The sequence below is a fragment of the Littorina saxatilis genome, linkage group LG6 (genome assembly GCF_037325665.1).
Source record: "Littorina saxatilis isolate snail1 linkage group LG6, US_GU_Lsax_2.0, whole genome shotgun sequence".
In the NCBI taxonomy this organism is placed as follows: domain Eukaryota; kingdom Metazoa; phylum Mollusca; class Gastropoda; order Littorinimorpha; family Littorinidae; genus Littorina; species Littorina saxatilis.
The window spans coordinates 31,489,686-31,508,607 of record NC_090250.1 but is presented as its reverse complement, the minus strand read 5'-3'; the positions used below and the strand labels follow the sequence as shown (position 1 = coordinate 31,508,607).

Here is an 18,922-nt window from a genome sequence, read left to right as displayed (position 1 = left end):
GTAAGTGTGGTTGCCTGCGCTTTTACATAGGTCCTTTGTCAGTTTGTCGGCCTGCTTGTGTGCCGGTGCGCATATCAACCCACCAATTTTTACTCGCATCTTGCATGCAAAAACGCGAATACTACTTGATGTGCGTGCTTTCATGAGTTGAACAACCTGTAGTTAAAGAGCTGTCTTTATTTTGCTTGCTGGGCTGCTGCACGCCGTGGATCGTGTAACTCTGCATTTGCGCCACCGCAACTTTTTATCGCTTCACGCCGACGAAGAGGCAAGCTGCAAGGTAGGTCTCTCACAGAAAATGAAAATTTGTAGGACTTTCAGGCATCATCTAGATTCTTCATTAGTACATTTTAAAGAAGTATATACTCAAGGTCTAAGGTACGTGCTTTTTTAGTCGAAATGTCAGGTTTCGGCAGTTCAGAAGTCCGATTTCTGCTGGAATTGTAGCTGAAATTGCACGATTTGTCCCTTCCTTCGTAACTTCAACGAAACAGCACTAGTTGATGCATTCCCGTGATGATATCCTGTGAGCTAAACATGTCCTTTGTATTCTTGATGAATGCTGTTGCACAATTTTGTCTTTGGGTGACGCACGCGGCAAAAGAAAACACAAACAATTAGACTTCATGTTATACGCCACCGATGCTTGGTGTAATTCGCCACCGCAATTTCACGTCTTGGATGTTATTCGCCACCGCAACTGTCTAATGAATTGCATAATATGTTGAAGAGTTCAGTGATTCTGTCACTTCCAATTGAAAATATTGATTTGGAGTTGTTCAGTTCAGCTTTTGTAGAACACGTTTCTAAGACGCACCTGGCGGCGTTTCACTCCCACATTCTTCGTCATTCTTCTTTCCCGAAAAACGTCACGTCTGTCAGAGGCGTTCTTTTCTCTTCCAGCGTCAAACTGATGAGTTTTTGTGTTGTCGCTGGTAATAGGAATGACTGAATTTTAGAATTATTTCACACACATAAACACCAACGAAGCTTAAGAATTTTAGAATTATGTGGTATTTGGCCCCACAATGTTTTTAACAGGAGCGTTCCAGGCCCAGTTTCAGACTCAAGTGACCGCAAATCAAACAGGAAGAGGTAGGTTCCATATTGTCAAACTTAGTGATTTCAGCCACTGAGTGTTTATTGCTAGAATTCCAGTACATGTGGGTTATACACTCAAGTACAGATAAGCATACTTTTCATACAGAAGAAGAAGAAGAAGAAGAAGAAATACTACAGTTTGATTTGTCAACTCATGGTGCCTTTAAATCCTTTGCATAGGCAAGATCACGCCACGCCCCTGAGTTTAAAACTTGCAGCACTAAAGTTAAAATGCTCCTATCAATTGCTGTCAGTTTTGTGACAAAAATAAAGGTTTAAATGCCTCCACGATGTTGATGCGTTTGAAAATAACAATTTGCGTAGTGCGGTGGCGAATAACAAAAAATGCGGTGGCGAGTTACATCTAACATTGAATTGATGCGGTGGCGAATTACAGAGAGTTGTTGACACTCTGTTTTTATCTGCTTCTTGCAAAGTATATATGGAACTATATACAGAGAAACTACACGTGGAGATTCATAAAACATTAAAGTTATCAGTGAACATGTCCAAGAATAACCAGTAATCTCCGTTTTGTTGCATTTGACGCAGAAACTGAAAATATGCCCAAAACATGGGGAAACGAGAAGAAAAACAGATCGTCACGATCACCAGGGCCATCAAAGCACCAAAAAATATATACAGAAATATAGCTAAGGATATAAGTATGTGAAATGCAACACTTGAGAACATGCTGAGTGCCTAGCATTCTAACAATTTAATTTATCATTCGAGAGACCTACCTCGCAGCTTGCCTCTTCGTCGGCGTGAAGCGATAAAAAGTTGCGGTGGCGCAAATGCAGAGTTACACGATCCACGGCGTGTGCTGTTACAAAGTAAATGAACCGTGTGTGTACATGCAATACAAATGCTCGTAAATGTTGTTCTACGCTTTCCTTCTTTACTGATTTGTATGAGTTATTTATTTTGTTTCTTCTCCTTCTTTGGATTCCACGGGTGCGAAACGACCGAAGAGAATAGAACAGATCAACTTGTCTGTGCCATCTGTGTAAATATGCACAACGTTTGTCTAGGCAGCAATTCTCATTGCACGTGCACTATAGAATCAACGCGAATGAATGTGTGTGGTTCTATGTGTGTTTGTGTGTGTGTGTGTGTGTGTTTGTTTGGGTGTGTGTGTGTGTGTGTGTGTGTGTGTGTGTGGGTGTGCGTGTGTATAGTGTGTGTGTTTGTGTGTGTGTGTTTGTGTGTGTGTATGAGTGTGTGTGTGTATATATGTGTGTGTGTTTGTGTTTGTGTGTGTGTATGTGTGTGTGTGTGTGTGTGTGTGTGTGTGTGTGTGTGTGTGTGTGTGTGTGTGTGTGTGTGTGTGTGTGTTGTATTGACTATACGAAAAATCCTATATCCGTTGAATCAATCGCTTAGTTTCTAAGCTGACACAAACAATCGGCACGCATGCATACACTAAACTAACATTGTAACAAAAATCATCAGAAAAGCCGCTGAAATAAACTCATCAAACAATCAACAAAATAGTACATTAACCAACCATGCAAACTAAAAAGAACACTCACCTACTCAACCATTCTCTCAACAATGGACTACACAAAGACAATGTAAAGAAAGGAACACTTTTATTTTCAAGCAGCGAATCAGTCAGTCCTGAGTTAATCCCACAAGGCAGGGAACATTAATTAGCAAACAATTAGGTAACATTGGGACCTCAAAAGTGATTCGTCCACAGTCGACCAATCACTTGAGCTTTGACCATTTTCTATCTTTTAACAAATAACATTTATATTCATCAGATCAACGCCCATCATCATTTGCACAAAATAATAATCATTTCAAAACACAAGGTTAAAATATCACACAACAGCGAGTTCGCAGAACAATTTCGACAAAGGGAAGAGAAGAGAACAACGATGCATGATTCAGGCCCGCACTACAGACGAAGAAGATGATGGAAAAGTAGTAGAAAAAGAAGAAGAAAATGTAACGCTTTGGATGTTATCTCCGCATGAATCAGTTGTAAATGTCCATCTATGATTTGCAGCTACATGATGATACAGGTACAGTCGCGATCAACATCTTATTTATGCTTCAAATGCTTCAATGCTTAATCCCTGATCAAACCCTACGAAATGTGATTTTTTGTTTTACTAAAGATCCTGTACCTACTTTTTCTGCTTTAACTTTCAGAAGAGGATTATGTACGCGTAACTTTTAAATAAAGCCTAGCTATATACATGTACACATCTTCAACATTTTCTTTGGAAACAAAACAACAAAAAAAAACTGTAACTTTAAAATAAAAAAGTATTCGTAGTGTAAAGCTAAATTATTCAAACCATTTTACAGGGGTAAAGTACGCTTTAAAATATAGCAGAAACAGTAGAGTCAATCACTGAAGCCGAGCAACACTGACGACGGGGGAAAAGAAGAGAATAAAATAATAAGGACCGTATGTATCGGGCGAACAGAGGGAACGGAAATGAAACGAATGTCTTTCAGAAGTACAGGTTGAGACACACAATTACATAACAGTTAAAGTTCGAAGACAATTTTCACTAAAAGGTAATAATCGCCTGCCATGATATTATTGATTTAATTAGGTAGGTGGTGATAATGTAGTTACAGCATTTTACTGATTTTACTGACTGTGGTACAACTGATGTCACTTGATCAAAACTTTGATCAAACATATTTTAATCAGGCAAGAAGGGCAAGATGAAAAAAATAGCAAGGAAATGTATCAATGCAAACACTTTACAAGTAGTCAGAAATATTAACATTTGTAATCAAATATGTTTTTGACGAATGAAATCGAAGTACATTTACACGGTACTACAAAAACAAACTGTGGTCCTTGATGAGAGAAACACACATACAAACAACCATTCCTAAGTTCCAAGAAATGGCAAAAGAGAGAAGTGGCAAAAGAAAGGCAGACAGATACACAGACAGGAAAACACACAGACAGATACAAAGACACACAGATAGATAGATAGATAGATAGATAGATAGATAGATAGATAGATAGATAGATAGATAGATAGATAGATAGATAGATAGATAGATAGATAGATAGATAGATAGATAGATAGATAGATAGATAGATAGATAGATAGATAGATAGATAGATAGATAGATAGATAGATAGATAGATAGATCGGTAGGTAGGTAGGTACGAAGATACGAAAACCAAAGAGAGCCAGAGAAAAAGTACAGTGAATTAATGAAATGCAGAGATAAATCTGTTTAATAATGAATCACACGAAAATCCTGAATCATGACAAAGACACAAGCAAACAAAACAAATAACATTCAGAAAAAACCTCGAAAGACAAAGCTTTATCCTCAGGACTTAGCTTTGAGCAGCAAGAATCGAATAACAGTGTGTAATATATAATCCATCAACTACACAACACATGGTCTATCGCTTTACACCTGCGGATGAGATTTCTCTCCCGAAATAGCTTTAACAATATTAGAACCGGTTTGGAATCGAAGGGGTGTTTCGTTTTGTTTTTTTCGTCTCTGGAGCAGCCATGAGCTAGCATTTGTTGATGAGAACAATTGTGCTTGCTTATATATGAAATATGATTCAACTAGTTGAGCTTCTGGGATATCTCTCGGTCCGTGTCTGTCTGTCTGTCTGTCTGTCTCTCCGTCTGTCTCTCTGTCTTTCTCTCTCTCTCTCTCTCTCTCTCTCTCTCTCTCTCTCTCTCTCTCTCTCTCTCTCTCTCTCTCTCTCTCTCTCTCTCTCTCTCTCTCTCTCTCTCTCTGTTTGTCTCTGTCTGTCTGTCTCTCTCTCTCCTCTCTCTCTCTCTCTTCCTCTCTCTCTCGCTCTCTCTCTCGCTCTTTTTTTTTTTTGCTCAGTTAAGCCCCGTTCGTGGTTGTTAGTGTCTGTATTCATATAAGACCCTCGGTGTGACCTTTTGTGTGTCTGTGTCTGTTTGATTGTGAGTTTGTATGTGTGTCTGTTTACGTCTGTGCTTTTGTACCTCTGACATTTAAGTGCATCTGTCCCTAATAGAATGTGAAATAGAGATAACGTAGCACATGCCCGTACACGTCCCTGCACATTTCTTGATTTCACAAACAGCATAAACATTATGCATTAATTTAACGTGTAATCAGTGGGGTTAATTGTTTAGTTTACATGTATATACATACACTCTAAACCGAAGTGTTCCACCTTTGAACCCACCTTTTGCAACCAGTTATGAACACTGTGTGTCATACTATATAATTCAACTAGCAAAAGTAGCACACATGGTGAACACTAATTAGTTTTTACCATGTGTGCTACCTTTGCTATTGAAATTATACAGGCTGTTTCAAAAAAAGTACCCGATTTTCTTTCAATACTACAGACAAGGCAGTAACGTTATTGGACTCATTTTTGCGTGATATTGTAGTCAGTTCATAGAAGTTTTGTCCCCAGTTCACAGCTTTCAGTTGAGATCGTCTGTTTCTTCACACCCCGTGATCAATGTAGCCACCCCGTTTTTCAATGACAGACTGCATCTTCATTGCCATTATTGTTCATTACATTGGGGAATGTTTCCTGTGGGATGTTCTGGATTTCTCTGAGAATGTTTGCCTTCAGTTGTTGTAGGTTTCTTGGTCTGGGGTACATTTTAGCGTATTAGCTTACATATTAGTGTTTCCATTTCTCGGTACTGATGTTTCAATGTCTTTTTGAGTACTTTTTGTTGAGACACCCTATATACTAGTTCACCCAGTGTTCACAACTGGTTACAACAAGTGTGGTCAAAAGTTGAACATTTCAGCTTACGATACAATGTACATTTCATAGAATGGAAACACATTCATAATATGGAATGCCAAGTGAACTTTACAAACAAGTGCGCAGTCAAATGTGTTTCGGCTAAAACGTCAATGCAAATGCAAATGTAGGATATAGGCGAAGGTCGTTCCTTCGGCCAAAGAAGTGCAAAATTAATGGTCAAATCCAGTTGTTGTTTTTTTTTCTATGAAACAACACTCACGTTATCTTGGAGGTGGTAGGCCAAATGGCAACATGGAGATGTTTGAACTCAACAAAATAAACTCAACATACGTAAACTATTTTTACATCATTTTATGAATAGCTAAAAACAAAAACAAAAAGGCCAGATTCTGTTTACTTCAATGAATGATCGAGCAGAAGACATTCAAGCCGTTTTACTGTTTTACATCCGCAAAGTTTCTTAAACTATGTCAATGCCCCCTTCCCAACCAACCAACCTTCCCCCTTTTTGTAAACACCAAGCAACTATAACATTCCTCGTCTACAAATGTTTGTCCCCGGATGATTAAAATTGTTTGTCTTTACAACTGAGGTACTTATTTTGTCAGCAGAGTAAGCACAGAGCAGGTTTCAAATGCCGTCGTAACTGCAGCTTTAATTGTGCAATATCCTCCACGAAACATAATGGGGTTAAATCCAAAAACAAATTGACTGCCAACATTCCAAAATTCAGAATCAAACAACAAGAAAGGTATTTTGTTGGGACGTTCTATTTATAACAAAACATAACTTTACGTTCACTGATCTTCGACTTCGCGGTCTGTTAACTGGACAGACAAACAAACACTTATAATACAGGAAATAAACTCATATGACAAATTGTCCATTAGCTTGCTCGGAAGACAAAAGCGAGAAAATGATATGATTAGGCAAAAACAAAAAAAATAGGTGTGGTTAAGGTAACATAGCCAAAAAAAATAGGGTAGGAAGGTCGGCAATCACTTTTTTTTTTTTACTTTGTTTTCTAATGTGTACAAATTAAACCTACTTGACAGGGAAATAAGTGTGCGACTCGAGCGCTTTCGCTTTGATTGCGTTTTCTGCACTGGTTTTTTTTTTTTTTTTTTTTTTTTTTGACAAATGTAATTAAAAGTTATAGGGTCGGCCCCTAAAAATAGGGTAGGTCGGGTTACCGTAACCACACCTATTTTTTTGTAGGCCTTAATCTTTGTCTCGCTTTTTTCTTCCGAGCGAGCTAATGGACAATTTGTCAGATAAGTGTATTTATGTTTATCTTGTGTATTATAAGTGTCTGTCTTTCTGTTCACTTAAAAGACCGCTGGGTCAAAGATCAGTGAACGTAAAGTTTTCTTTTGTTATAAATATAACGTTCCAATAGCATACCTTTCTTGTTTTTTGATAATGGGATTAATATATTCTTAATCCTGTTTTCTTCGAGTGGCTCAGCAGTGAACCGTTCGTAAAGAATGTGTTCGTACCATGTAACACTGTCGACATAATTATCTGTGCTGCTTTGTGTGACTGTTTGCACGGAAAAAGGTAGTTTTAATTGAAGTGCAACGTTATGAAAAAAAAAAGAACAGCTTGCCTATAACAAGTTGTGCCTAGACGGTGCCTTTATGCAAAACAGATGTCAGTTAAGATCGAAAGATATCTTTAAATGAGGTGCAAAATGTAAAAGTTGAAGTGCGTGTTTATGAGCAATTGAAGTGCACCGTTACAATGATATAACTGCTTGCATATAAAACGTTGTGCCTAGACGGTACACCTTTATAAACAAGAAAAAGTCGCGTAAGGCGAAAATACAATATTTAGTCAAGTAGCTGTCGAACTCACAGAATGAAACTGAACGCAATGCAACGCAGCAAGACCGTATACTCGCAGTCCACCGCTCTCGGCATAGGCAGTGAAATTGACAAGAAGAGCGGGGTAGTAGTTGCGCTAAGAAGGATAGCACGCTTTTCTGTACCTCTCTTTGTTTTAACTTTCTGAGCGTGTTTTTAATCCAAACATATCATATCTATATGTTTTTGGAATCAGGAACCGACAAGGAATAAGATGAAAGTGTTTTTAAATTGATTTGGACAATTTAATTTTGATAATAATTTTTATATATTTAATTTTCAGAGCTTGTTTTTAATCCGAATATAACATATTTATATGTTTATGGAATCAGCAAATGATGGAGAATAAGATAAACGTAAATTTGGATCGTTTTATAAATTTTTATTTTTTTTTTAAATTTTCAGATTTTTAATGACCAAAGTCATTAATTAATTTTTAAGCCACCAAGCTGAAATGCAATACCGAAGTCCGGGCTTCGTCGAAGATTACTTGACCAAAATTTCAACCAATTTGGTTGAAAAATGAGGGCGTGACAGTGCCGCCTCAACTTTCACGAAAAGCCGGATATGACGTCATCAAAGACATTTATCAAAAAAATGAAAAAAACGTGTGAGGATACCATACCCAGGTACTCTCATGTCAAATTTCATAAAGATCGGTCCAGTAGTTTAGTCTGAATCGCTCTACACACACACACACACACACACACACACACACGCACAGACAGACAGACACACATACACCACGACCCTCGTTTCGATTCCCCCTCGATGTTAAAATATTTAGTCAAAACTTGACTAAATATAAACAAGTCGCGTAAGGCGAAAATACAATATTTAGTCAAGTAGCTGTCGAACTCACAGAATGAAACTGAACGCAATGCCATTTTACTCGTAGCATCGTCAGGCCACCGCTCATGGCAAAGGCAGTGAAATTGACAAGAAGAGCGGGGTAGTAGTTGCGCTAAGAAGGATAGCACGCTTTTCTGTACCTCTCTTTGTTTTAACTTTCTGAGCGTGTTTTTAATCCAAACATATCATATCTATATGTTTTTGGAATGAGGAACCGACAAGGAATAAGATGAAAGTATTTTTAAATTGATTTGGACAATTTAATTTTGATAATAATTTTTATATATTTAATTTTCAGAGCTTGTTTTTAATCCGAATATAACATATTTATATGTTTTTGGAATCAGCAAATGATGGAGAATAAGATAAACGTAAATTTGGATCGTTTTATAAATTTTTATTTTTTTTTACAATTTTCCGATTTTTAATGACCAAAGTCATTAATTAATTTTTAAGCCACCAAGCTGAAATGCAATACCGAACCCCGGGCTTCGTCGAAGATTACTTGACCAAAATTTAAACCAATTTGGTTGAAAAATGAGGGCGTGACAGTGCCGCCTCAACTTTCACGAAAAGCCGGATATGACGTCATCAAAGACATTTATCAAAAAAATGAAAAAAACGTTCGGGGATTTCATACCCAGGAACTCTCATGTCAAATTTCATAAAGATCGGTCCAGTAGTTTAGTCTGAATCGCTCTACACACACACACAGACACACAGACACACACACACACACACACACACACACACACACATACACCACGACCCTCGTCTCGATTCCCCCCTCTACGTTAAAATATTTAGTCAAAACTTGACTAAATATAAAAAGATGTCAGTTAGTGAAGATCGACAGATATCTTTAAATGAGATGCACAATGAAAAAGCTGAAGTGCGTGTGTATGAGCAATTCTGCTTAGGTTGTGTCATGATGAATATAGCGGATGCTTCCTATCTAACAAGCCTGAAACATGCGTGTGTACTTGGAGTATGCTGCTTGAGGTAATTGTTGATGCAAACTTTCCCGGCATACCATCGGTTAACTATACCTCTCCCCCCCCCCTCCCATATAATATGACCAAAGTAGTCACCAGTGTTCCTCATGGACAATAGAGTTTTTTTTTCAGCAAACACTATCAATTCTACAATCAATTTTACATTTGGTACATTTGGTATATTGATAGAAATGTATTATGGCTGCTGCTGCCCTACTATTTGTGCTGTAGAAAAGAAGAACATGAATTAAAAACATTCCATGTCCAAGACAATGAAGACCAAAATGGAATATTTAAAATTCTACGGAAGAGGAAGAACAACTAGTAAAAATTGGTGGGTATTGAAACTTTGCCCATGCTCTACAAAGCAAATGTTTACGGAAGGAAAGTTTATGTTCTTACTCTGTTATTGCTGATTTCAACAGAGTGTTGCCACATATATGACAATCACAAATCAGAACACAACAGCAGCTAGGCTAGTTGTTCAAATCTTATATGTTCTTGTAGGCCAAAAACACTTCGAAACAAAAGGTTCGGTGCCAATGATAAACGGTTTGGAGTATGTTGATGAAAAATAGTTAACACAAAAGATGCACAACACGAAAAAGATACATATTCAAAATAACAAAGGCGCGAGTTTAAATACTGAAAGAAATGAACAAGGAATGTTTTTTTTCTCACAAGACTGAATGAAGATATTCCATCACTGTTCGAACATATTATCACGTGCGGCGACACTCCAACAGAGAACGGGACAGGTCCACAAGGCAAGGTCAAAGGGTAAAATGATGATGGTGGAATGCTGGAGAAGCTCTTTGGAATCTCCAGATCCACTCTGTGATCTGACCTTGACCCTGCAATGTTTCTCCGGGTCAGAAGGTCAAGGCCAAAGGACCAGATATACAGAGTGGAATGGGTTCTGCTGGCGAAGCGATGGAGTAAATCCACGTTAAGTTTTTCATCATGTCCTTGACCTCCTCGCAGCAAGATCAGGTCAAACGATCAGGGTCACCGAGAAGAATGTGCTGAAGAATAGAGTACAGGCCTTCACACGACCATGGCCTCCAGACACGGGGGAGGTCAGGACGGCAAGACAAGGGTGTCAGATGAAGAAGGTGGAATGCCGGCGGCTGGCGAAGTGGCTGAGAATCTCCTGGTCGGTGACCAGTGAACTCCTGTTCTGACCACCGCTGTGTCCCGACATCTTCCTGGACGACCTGCTGCCGGACCTCCGCACTCTACTGCGACTCCCCCTCCGGCTGCCCAGCGTCCTCCCCACCCCTCCCGCCTTGCGGCGACTCCCGTCCTCCCCTACCTCCGCCTCCTCGTCCTCCTCGTTGAGGCTGTTGAGCTCGTCCAGGCGGGCGGGAGGGGGTGGGGGCAGCACGCAGGACTCTTCCTCCTCGTCGTCGTTGTCGCTCTCGCTGGGCGAGTCCTGGCTGATGGAGCGGGTGGCGAGATAGGCGGAGGGGGGTCTGCACTGCGAACACTTGTTGATGTTGCTGTCCGCCTCCGCGGCCAGTCGGATGGCCAGCTTCTGGGCGCGATGGTCCAGCTGCCGCGTGTGCCATATGTAGGACAGTAAGAAGAAGAGGAGGATGCTGACAGCAGCCGTGGAGGCGGCAACCACTAGCGCCAGCGGGAACTCTTTCTTTGGTTTGCCTGCGTGGTGAGTGGACACCACTTGTTGGTTATTGCTGCTAGAGTTACTGGTACCATTCTTGCTGCTACTACCACTGTTTTCACCTTGAGCGTGTTTGCTCCCATTTCTACTAGAGTCTGATGAGTCTGTGTCGTTAAAGCTCGAGTTGACGTTTCTTTTGTCTCCTACTAAAAGCGATGACGAAGACGATGATAAAGAGGCTGATGATGACGGCAGCAGTGCAGCGGCTGGAGGTGGTATTGCCTGTGATGACAACGACCGCGACGAGGATGAAGTCGACGACGAAGACGAAGATGTCGAAGCGTTGACAGAGTCACTGACATTGTCACTCTCAAAACTAGACGGCAAGAGTGCCGGCTCGTAAACACACGCGAGATAAAACGTGTCCAGGAGCAGATAAATCAAAAACAGTCGTCCCGGAAATGACAGTGCTGCGCAAGCGCGCCGCACCCCCTTCATCAACTGCATCCTATGTCGCTCGGAGAGCAGCTGGAGAACGCTGGGAAGGCAAGAACAGGGAAGTAACTCCTCGGACACTCTGGTCGCTTGGATAAAGGACGCGCGTGTGGACGCACACAGATACATTGAAACTTTGGTCTCGCGTCCGAGACCTGGATTTACTTCATCTGGGATAAATCTCTTCAGAAATCAGTGCAAACCCAGGTGGGGGTAGTTTACTGAATGGCTACTGAAGAACTACTGAAGAACTACTGAAGAAAATCTCAAAGATGACTGCTGTTTGGAGACGTAGGTTCCGTGCTCTCAAACCCTTCTTCTACTTGTACTATAAATCAAAATGATGGCTCGAGAAACTAGCTTAGGATAAATACCACTGCAATAAGCGGATTTTCTACGTTCGTGTCCCTCGCAGAGTTTATGGAGAGAATTTGCTGTCTCCTAATGTAGCAGAGATATCCAAAGCACACAATGTTTCCTAACGCAGAATCACATTCCTTTACAGTCATGTTATTCGTATGTACGGGTTGTTGTAAATTGCTGCATCTGCAAAACCTTGGATTACAGCAACAGCGTGTACAAACGTCTCTTCTTGGTGAAATCAATGTTTTACTACAACTATTAGCACTCTCTTTTTGTTCGAGCTTGATTGGAAACCTGACTGAGCTACTACTACCGTTCAGCTAGAGGTCACCTGATCTGCTTCATTCAGTCAAGTAGTCAGAGTTAAACATAAACTTGCATTCAGCCTCACAGGAATGTTTTCCTATGAAAGAAAACGACAGGTCTGCAACGCAATACTATTTTCTTCTCGTCAGAATGACATATTGCTCGTGGACCCTTTTTTTCTCAAGGCAAATTCCATTTGTATGATCCATTCATGAGAATATCACCATGACAACTGAAACTGTAACGTAAAGTTATCATGTGAAATTCCAAGTCAGCGATTAAATGTGTCCTTGTGAAAGCAAAAAATAACTCACACTCAATTGGTTGTGTGTGTGTGTGTGTGTGTGTGTGTGTGTGTGTGTGTGTGTGTGTGTGTGTGTGTGTGTGTGTGTGTGTGTGTGTGTGTGTGTGTTTTGTGTCTGGCTTTTTTTTGTGTGTGGTCAAAAGCAGAAGAAAAGACGTCACATACCCTGCAGTAGTATATCACCGTATCACATATGCAGGTATCATTGAAACCCGTATGTCATTCAGAAAGCGAACAGCCTCTGGAATTTAACGCTATGCTCTCGCGTTCTTCGTTAACAAGAAAACAATAGAAGTCACACTCCTTGCATTAGTATCATCAAACAGCTCGCCTTGTGAGCTCAAGTGTTCATCTGATATTCGACGGACTTCTAGCGTTTGGCTGAACTCTAAATGAACTGAAAATCGTATGAGGACTATGTTATTGATTTCGTAAAAACAGCGTGTAAGTACTATTCTTTTTTTTTATTGGTTTATTTCTCTGAATCACGCTGTGACAACGTAGACGCCTACACACTTTTTATATGTATCCGTCTCTACTAGTCTCTACAACTGAGTTCTCCTGAGGGTGTAATCACATACCGTGATGTTATCACCTGCAATGACGTCAGTAGTTTATGACGTGGTATAAGGCAATTACCAGGAAGAAAAACATTCTCTTTTGCTGAATGACGTCAGTAGTCAATGACGTAAATAATCAATTATCATCGCATAATCTACTTTTGTCTATGGTGACGATACAATTTACACGTGATATCATCCTTCAATGTATTGTTGTACAGGTCTGCTTCCAGTTTTGTTTACGCCTTGTGGCAAACATTGGAAGTTCATTGAGCTATGACATAAACTTTGCCCACAAATTCCAGGTTTTCGGAAAGCAGTGAATTCACAGATACAGACTCATGTCTGCTGGTGTTTGTGAGAGGTTTTGTTGCGTACAATTAGAGTATGGCTGATGCCGCACATACTCGAAACAAATCCATCTTGATTATCACAGGTAGTACGCCGCAGGACAACGATTTTTCCAAACATAAACTTGTATCTGCTGATTTGATCCAAGGGGAAAACAGGATTATCCTTCGTTCGTTTAGTCGCACGTAATAGCAGATTCTCTTCCAGGTTTTTAGCAGAGAGAGAAAAGTAACTGCCTCAAGACTGAAGTGAAACAATACGTCGTAAGATCAGCACAACATCCAAAACCAAAGGATCATGCTTGCTTGTAAGTTACTGGATATTCTCATGCAGCTTTTCAGTGGACAAGCGGATAGAAGAAAGTAATGCGCAATGCTGATGTCAGATCGAGCGTCGTGAGAACAAAACAACGTCCAAAACTAAGTCTTGTAGAAAATTCTCCCCTGTTTGTGGACGTAAATTCAGAGCACGAGCCATCACAAATCCCCTTCACCCAAGTCCGTGTAAAACGTAATTTGCAAGTATTAAATCTCAGGCTTGATGAATCGCGCTGCTACATCCGTTCGAGGTAAAAAGTTTCCGGAGAGTTACAAGGAGGTTAATGTCAGCAGATCTGCTGATTACGGTGCTTGAATCGATGATTGATGAGCAAGGAGGAGTCCTGGGTCACGTGCCTGGGATTCTGGGAATTGCGTCACTTCCGTGATGTGAGATACTAGTTGCTTGTGCGTCACTTCCGTGATGTTAAATGTTTGCTGCTTGTGTCCACGATGGCGCAAGAAGGTGAGGGCAAGGTCCGCAGTCTACCTGAAACAAACCAGAACCAGACTTAATCAAAATGAGCAAACACGCTTGAAAGAAAAGACCAGCTTGGCTTCTCCTCCCAGACCTTTCAATAAATGTAACAAGCAGTGTGTCTTTAAGCACACTCCCAGTAACTTGATGGATTTTGTCCATAATCTCGTAGGAGGTCAGAAGATATTCATTGAGGCCTTGATCTTATGCTTGCAGGGAAATATTAGCTTGTTACATTCTCTCGGACTTGTGAATAATTGTATATCCGTAACAACCAGTCTTGTAATTGTTAATGTTATTAAATGCTATTATGAGTGTGCTAGGTTCAGGTTAGTATTGCTGTTGTAGTGAAAAGATGTCATCGTTCTGGAAACCTCTTGTGAGGCAGAGTGGTCATGTAATCTAAGCAATACTAGCTTGTACCCTACAATGATGCAATACATCTTTAAGCAGAGAGAGACAAGCTCCAAAAGAAACACAGTTGTCATTTAGCAGGGAATAGCAGTTAAGTGCATTAGGCCCACACACAAAAATAGTCTGTTTACGGTAACATAGGCCAACAAAATAGGGTCGGTAGGTCGGGATTTTATTTTTTTATTTTTTTTCCCAAAAAAACATATTTTTAATTTATGTTGCCTTTTTTCCCCCAAATGCCAAAATAAAGTCTTGGGTCGCGCGAAAAAATAGGGTCGGTCGGGATACCGTAAACAGACTATTTTGTTGTTTGCCTTAACAGAAAACTACCCTTTTAAGACCCTGTCACAGACAGCTCTCCGAAATTCACAAGTGGCACAGCCAGTACTATAAATAGCTCAGTGCAACCACTACACAGCTTCTGTGACAATGTCATCTTGTCACGTTTGTTTGTTGTCTTGTTTGTTTGTTTGTTTGTTTGTTGGTTGGTTGGTTGGTTGGTTTGTTTGTTTGTTTATTTTTGTGTTTGTTTGTTCGTTTGTTTGTTTGTTTGTTTGTGTGTGTGTTTGTGTGTATGTGTGTGTGTTTTTAAATAGAACATTATTTGATTGTTTTTTGTGTGTTGTTTGTTTGTTTATGTTTTTTTTTCTTTTTTCTTTTTGTTTGCTTAATATGCTTTTTTTTCTTGTTATGAATGTCCTTATTTGTTGTTTTCTTTCCTTGGCACACTCCCTGGCCTGTGTTAAAAGCAGCTGAAATCCGACCCGGCCGAAGACAGCTCTCCCAAATCCACAAATGTCTCACACGTCATACATAGCTCGTTGCCCAGGGCACACAGCCCCCACGGATCACATATCACAATGTCACCCTGCCACATGTGTTTGCTTGTTGCGTGTGTGTGCTTGTTTGCATTTTTCTTTCTTTCTTTATTTCTTTCTTTCTCTTTCTTTCTCTCTTTTTTTCTTCCTCTCTTTGTTCAACTGCTTGCATGTTGGCTGCCTGGTTGTTTGTTTCTTTCTTTCTTTCTTTCTCTCTTTCTCTTTTTCCAACTGCTTGCATGTTGGTTTTTGTTTGGTTGTGTGTTTGTTTGTTTGTTTGTTAGTTTCTATCTATCTATCTTTCTTCTTTTTTTTCTTTCTTTCTCTCTCTCTCTCTTTCTTTCTCTCTTTCTTTTTTCAAAGTGTGCATGTTGGTTATCTGGTTGTTTGTTTCTTTTTTTCTCTCCTTTTATTTTCTTTCATTCTTTTTTTTTATATTGCTTACATGTTGGTTGTTTGGTTGTTTGTTTGTTTGTTTCTTTCTTTCTTTCCTGTTTTTTGCTTCTTTCTTAGGCCAAGGCTAAAAGCAGCTATAAGCACAATGAAAATGTCAACCACTCAAGTAGCATCATGGCACACGGCACTCCGCGGCCAATGCTAAAACCAGCTGCCTGCAAGTGACATGAAATCATCCAGATTCTGGAACTACATCGCGAGACAAAAAACAAAAAAACGAAAACAGAGACGGATCTGGAAAACTGTTCTTTTTTAAGCACATTGTGTGAAAGATAAAACTTACCGGGGGATTCAAATCATCGCTGCAGGCTACTGTGTGTATGTGTGTGTGTGTGTGGGGGGGGGGTTGTTTGCATGTGTGTGTGTGTGTGTTTGCATGTGTGTGTGTGTGTGTGTGTGTGTGCATGTGTGTGTGTGTGTGTATGTGTGTGTGTGTGTGTGTGTGTGTGTGTGTGTGTGTGTTTGTTTGTTTGTTTGTGTGTGGATGCGTGTGCGCTCGCAAACGTATCCAGTCGTATTGAAGTCGCACATCAGCCCAATAGATAGACACATTCGATTTCATTAGATTCCAGTCTTTTACGGCCCTAGCTTTTTCCTCGGTTGAGGGTGTCAAAGCACCTTCTGTTTTGTTTTATGGGGAGCACGTTTTGCAAATTGGTCCACAATGTATTCCGCTCTATGGTAATCACATGAAACCGCGCTGAATTGGAGCGCCGCAAAATATTCCAATCAATCTTGAGACCAACATTCTGCTCGACGCTTACTTTATTATGGGGGCGAGGACGCCCCCATTCTATACGGATAGTTTCGAGGTTGACCATGGGCAGCGCCATTTTGTTGTGAAATACGTCATCAGTTTGTGTACACAGGAAGTTGTGACATCCGTCACCCTATGGGAGGGGTGACGTCAAAATTGTTCATCTGTAGAAAGTTGTGAAATCCGTCACCCTATGGGAGGGGTGACGTCAAAATTGGTCATCACAGAGTTTGTGTAACACAGGAAGTTGTGAAATACGTCACCCTATGGGAGGGGTGACGTCAAAATTGTTCAACAAAAACATGATATGTCGCATTGTGCAGGGTCAACTGCAACAAACTCAAACCGAGCCATTCATACCTAGCTGTATTTGAGTGACTTATATACCCGACATTTTTATTTCTTATTTTTAGCACAGGTGTAGGAAAAATCATGAACCAAAATGTTATTTATTTTCTAATTTAACATTTTTTTTACAAATATGACCATGGTCTTTTAAACATACAGTGACATTAAACATTGTTATGTTAAAAAAAAGAAAAAAGAAAAAAAGCTTTTGTGCACAAATCAGAAAATACATTGTACATTTTACCTACAGGCCAAACCGTGAGTGTCTGTGGCAAAGCCCGACCCAGGAAATTGCACTGATTTTATATTTAGATTAGAGGGAAATTGTCAAGAACAGGCGCTTGCATTTGGATGTGTCCAATGATAGTAGGTTTGGTTGTGATCAATCACAATAATGTAGGAATAAAAATGTATGACAGTTTAGTATGATGACATGTAATTCACATATGCTGAAATATGATATTATACATCATGTAATATTATTATGGCTGTTGCCATGACCATGAAACCCAACAAAGGTTTAATGTAATGTAATTCAAAATACCAAAACCGAGCACCTATTAATCTCGTCTTTGCGCGTGAAGATTGAGGCCGTCTGCCAGTAGCGGTTAGGTCATACAGTGGAACCCCTCTCTAGCGACCTTTAAAATGTTGACAAAAATCGGTCCTTGTGGAGGGGGGTCCTTACAGAGGGAGGGGGGCGGAGTCAGGGGGCCACAAAGACAGTCAGATTTAAAAAAAAAAGAAAACAGAGAAGTTTGAGTTGCTGACGACCGTTCTCTCTGAAAGCAAACTGCTTCGATTTCATGTTTGTCCTTGGTGTCCACCAGTTCTGGTGCATGTACTACCCTGGCCAAGTTTCCTCTCAAGACATCAAAGAGACCGCCCCAGTATACTCTACAGCCTCTGGGCGAACCACCTCTCATAGCTAAAACTGGGTCAATGACCCCTGGGAAGAAGGTCAGTGTCTATAAAATTTTACTCCTAGGCTTGCGGCCAGGGGGGGGGGGGAGTATACCGGTACCATTTGAGAATCAGACCAAATGAGAATTGAACCATTTGAGAACATCCTTTTTTTTCAATCACTACATCGAAGGCCTGCGGCCCGGGGTTCACATGGGTTGGTTTGTTTGTTTGTTTCAAACCCACACCCATATACACACATTTCCCATTTAAACCATTTGTCGGCCCCCTGTCGATATTTATCGACTAAGTTCCTTGTTCTCTATTGAAATTCAAGCGTAAAGAAAAGCAGAATAGGAGCATTGTAAGTGCAGTTATAAGAATTGTGAAGTTACCGGACGCACGCGCAAACATGCTTTCTCTTTCTCTCTCGTACACACACACACACACACACACACACACACACACACACACACACACACACACACACACACACACACACACACACACGCGCTATCCAACGTCTATCTTGTCATATTGTCACACACATACACACATATTTGAAAACACAAGGGATCAATGTATACCGAGTGTTCACAATTTGTAGCAAAAAATCAATGACATTTTACATGGCAAATCAGACAAAAGCATTTCCAGACATCTGCCGCCTGGAGATTTGGGGTTTGGAGACAAGAATCTGCCATAAACACAAAAATTGGCAAAACATCAGTGACTGCATGTATTCCGAATTTGCATCCAACGTTGAAAAAGTTAAGAATTTTGACAAGCTCCTTTTGCATAGACCCGGTATACCGAATGTTCGTCTCGCCCAGACGATTCAATATTGTTTGTTTGTTTGACGGGCGCTGTGGCGTGGTGGTAAGACGTCGGCCTC

At 40.3% G+C, this 18,922-nt stretch overlaps 1 protein-coding gene across 1 annotated transcript; it reads right to left on the bottom strand.

Moving 5' to 3' along the window:
* Window positions 1-9,365: 9,365 nt before the first annotated feature.
* LOC138969007 (uncharacterized) lies at window positions 9,366-15,940 on the bottom strand. The gene has a single exon (XM_070341695.1). The coding sequence runs from the start codon at window positions 11,779-11,781 to the stop codon at window positions 10,636-10,638; it is 1,146 nt and encodes a 381-aa protein (XP_070197796.1). The 5' UTR covers window positions 11,782-15,940; the 3' UTR covers window positions 9,366-10,635.
* Between the last annotated feature and the right edge of the window lie 2,982 nt (window positions 15,941-18,922).

Coding starts and splice junctions, on each gene's coding strand:
- LOC138969007 (XM_070341695.1), bottom strand. CDS start 11,781: ATGTATCTGTGTGCGTCCACACGCGCGTCCTTTATCCAAGCGACCAGA.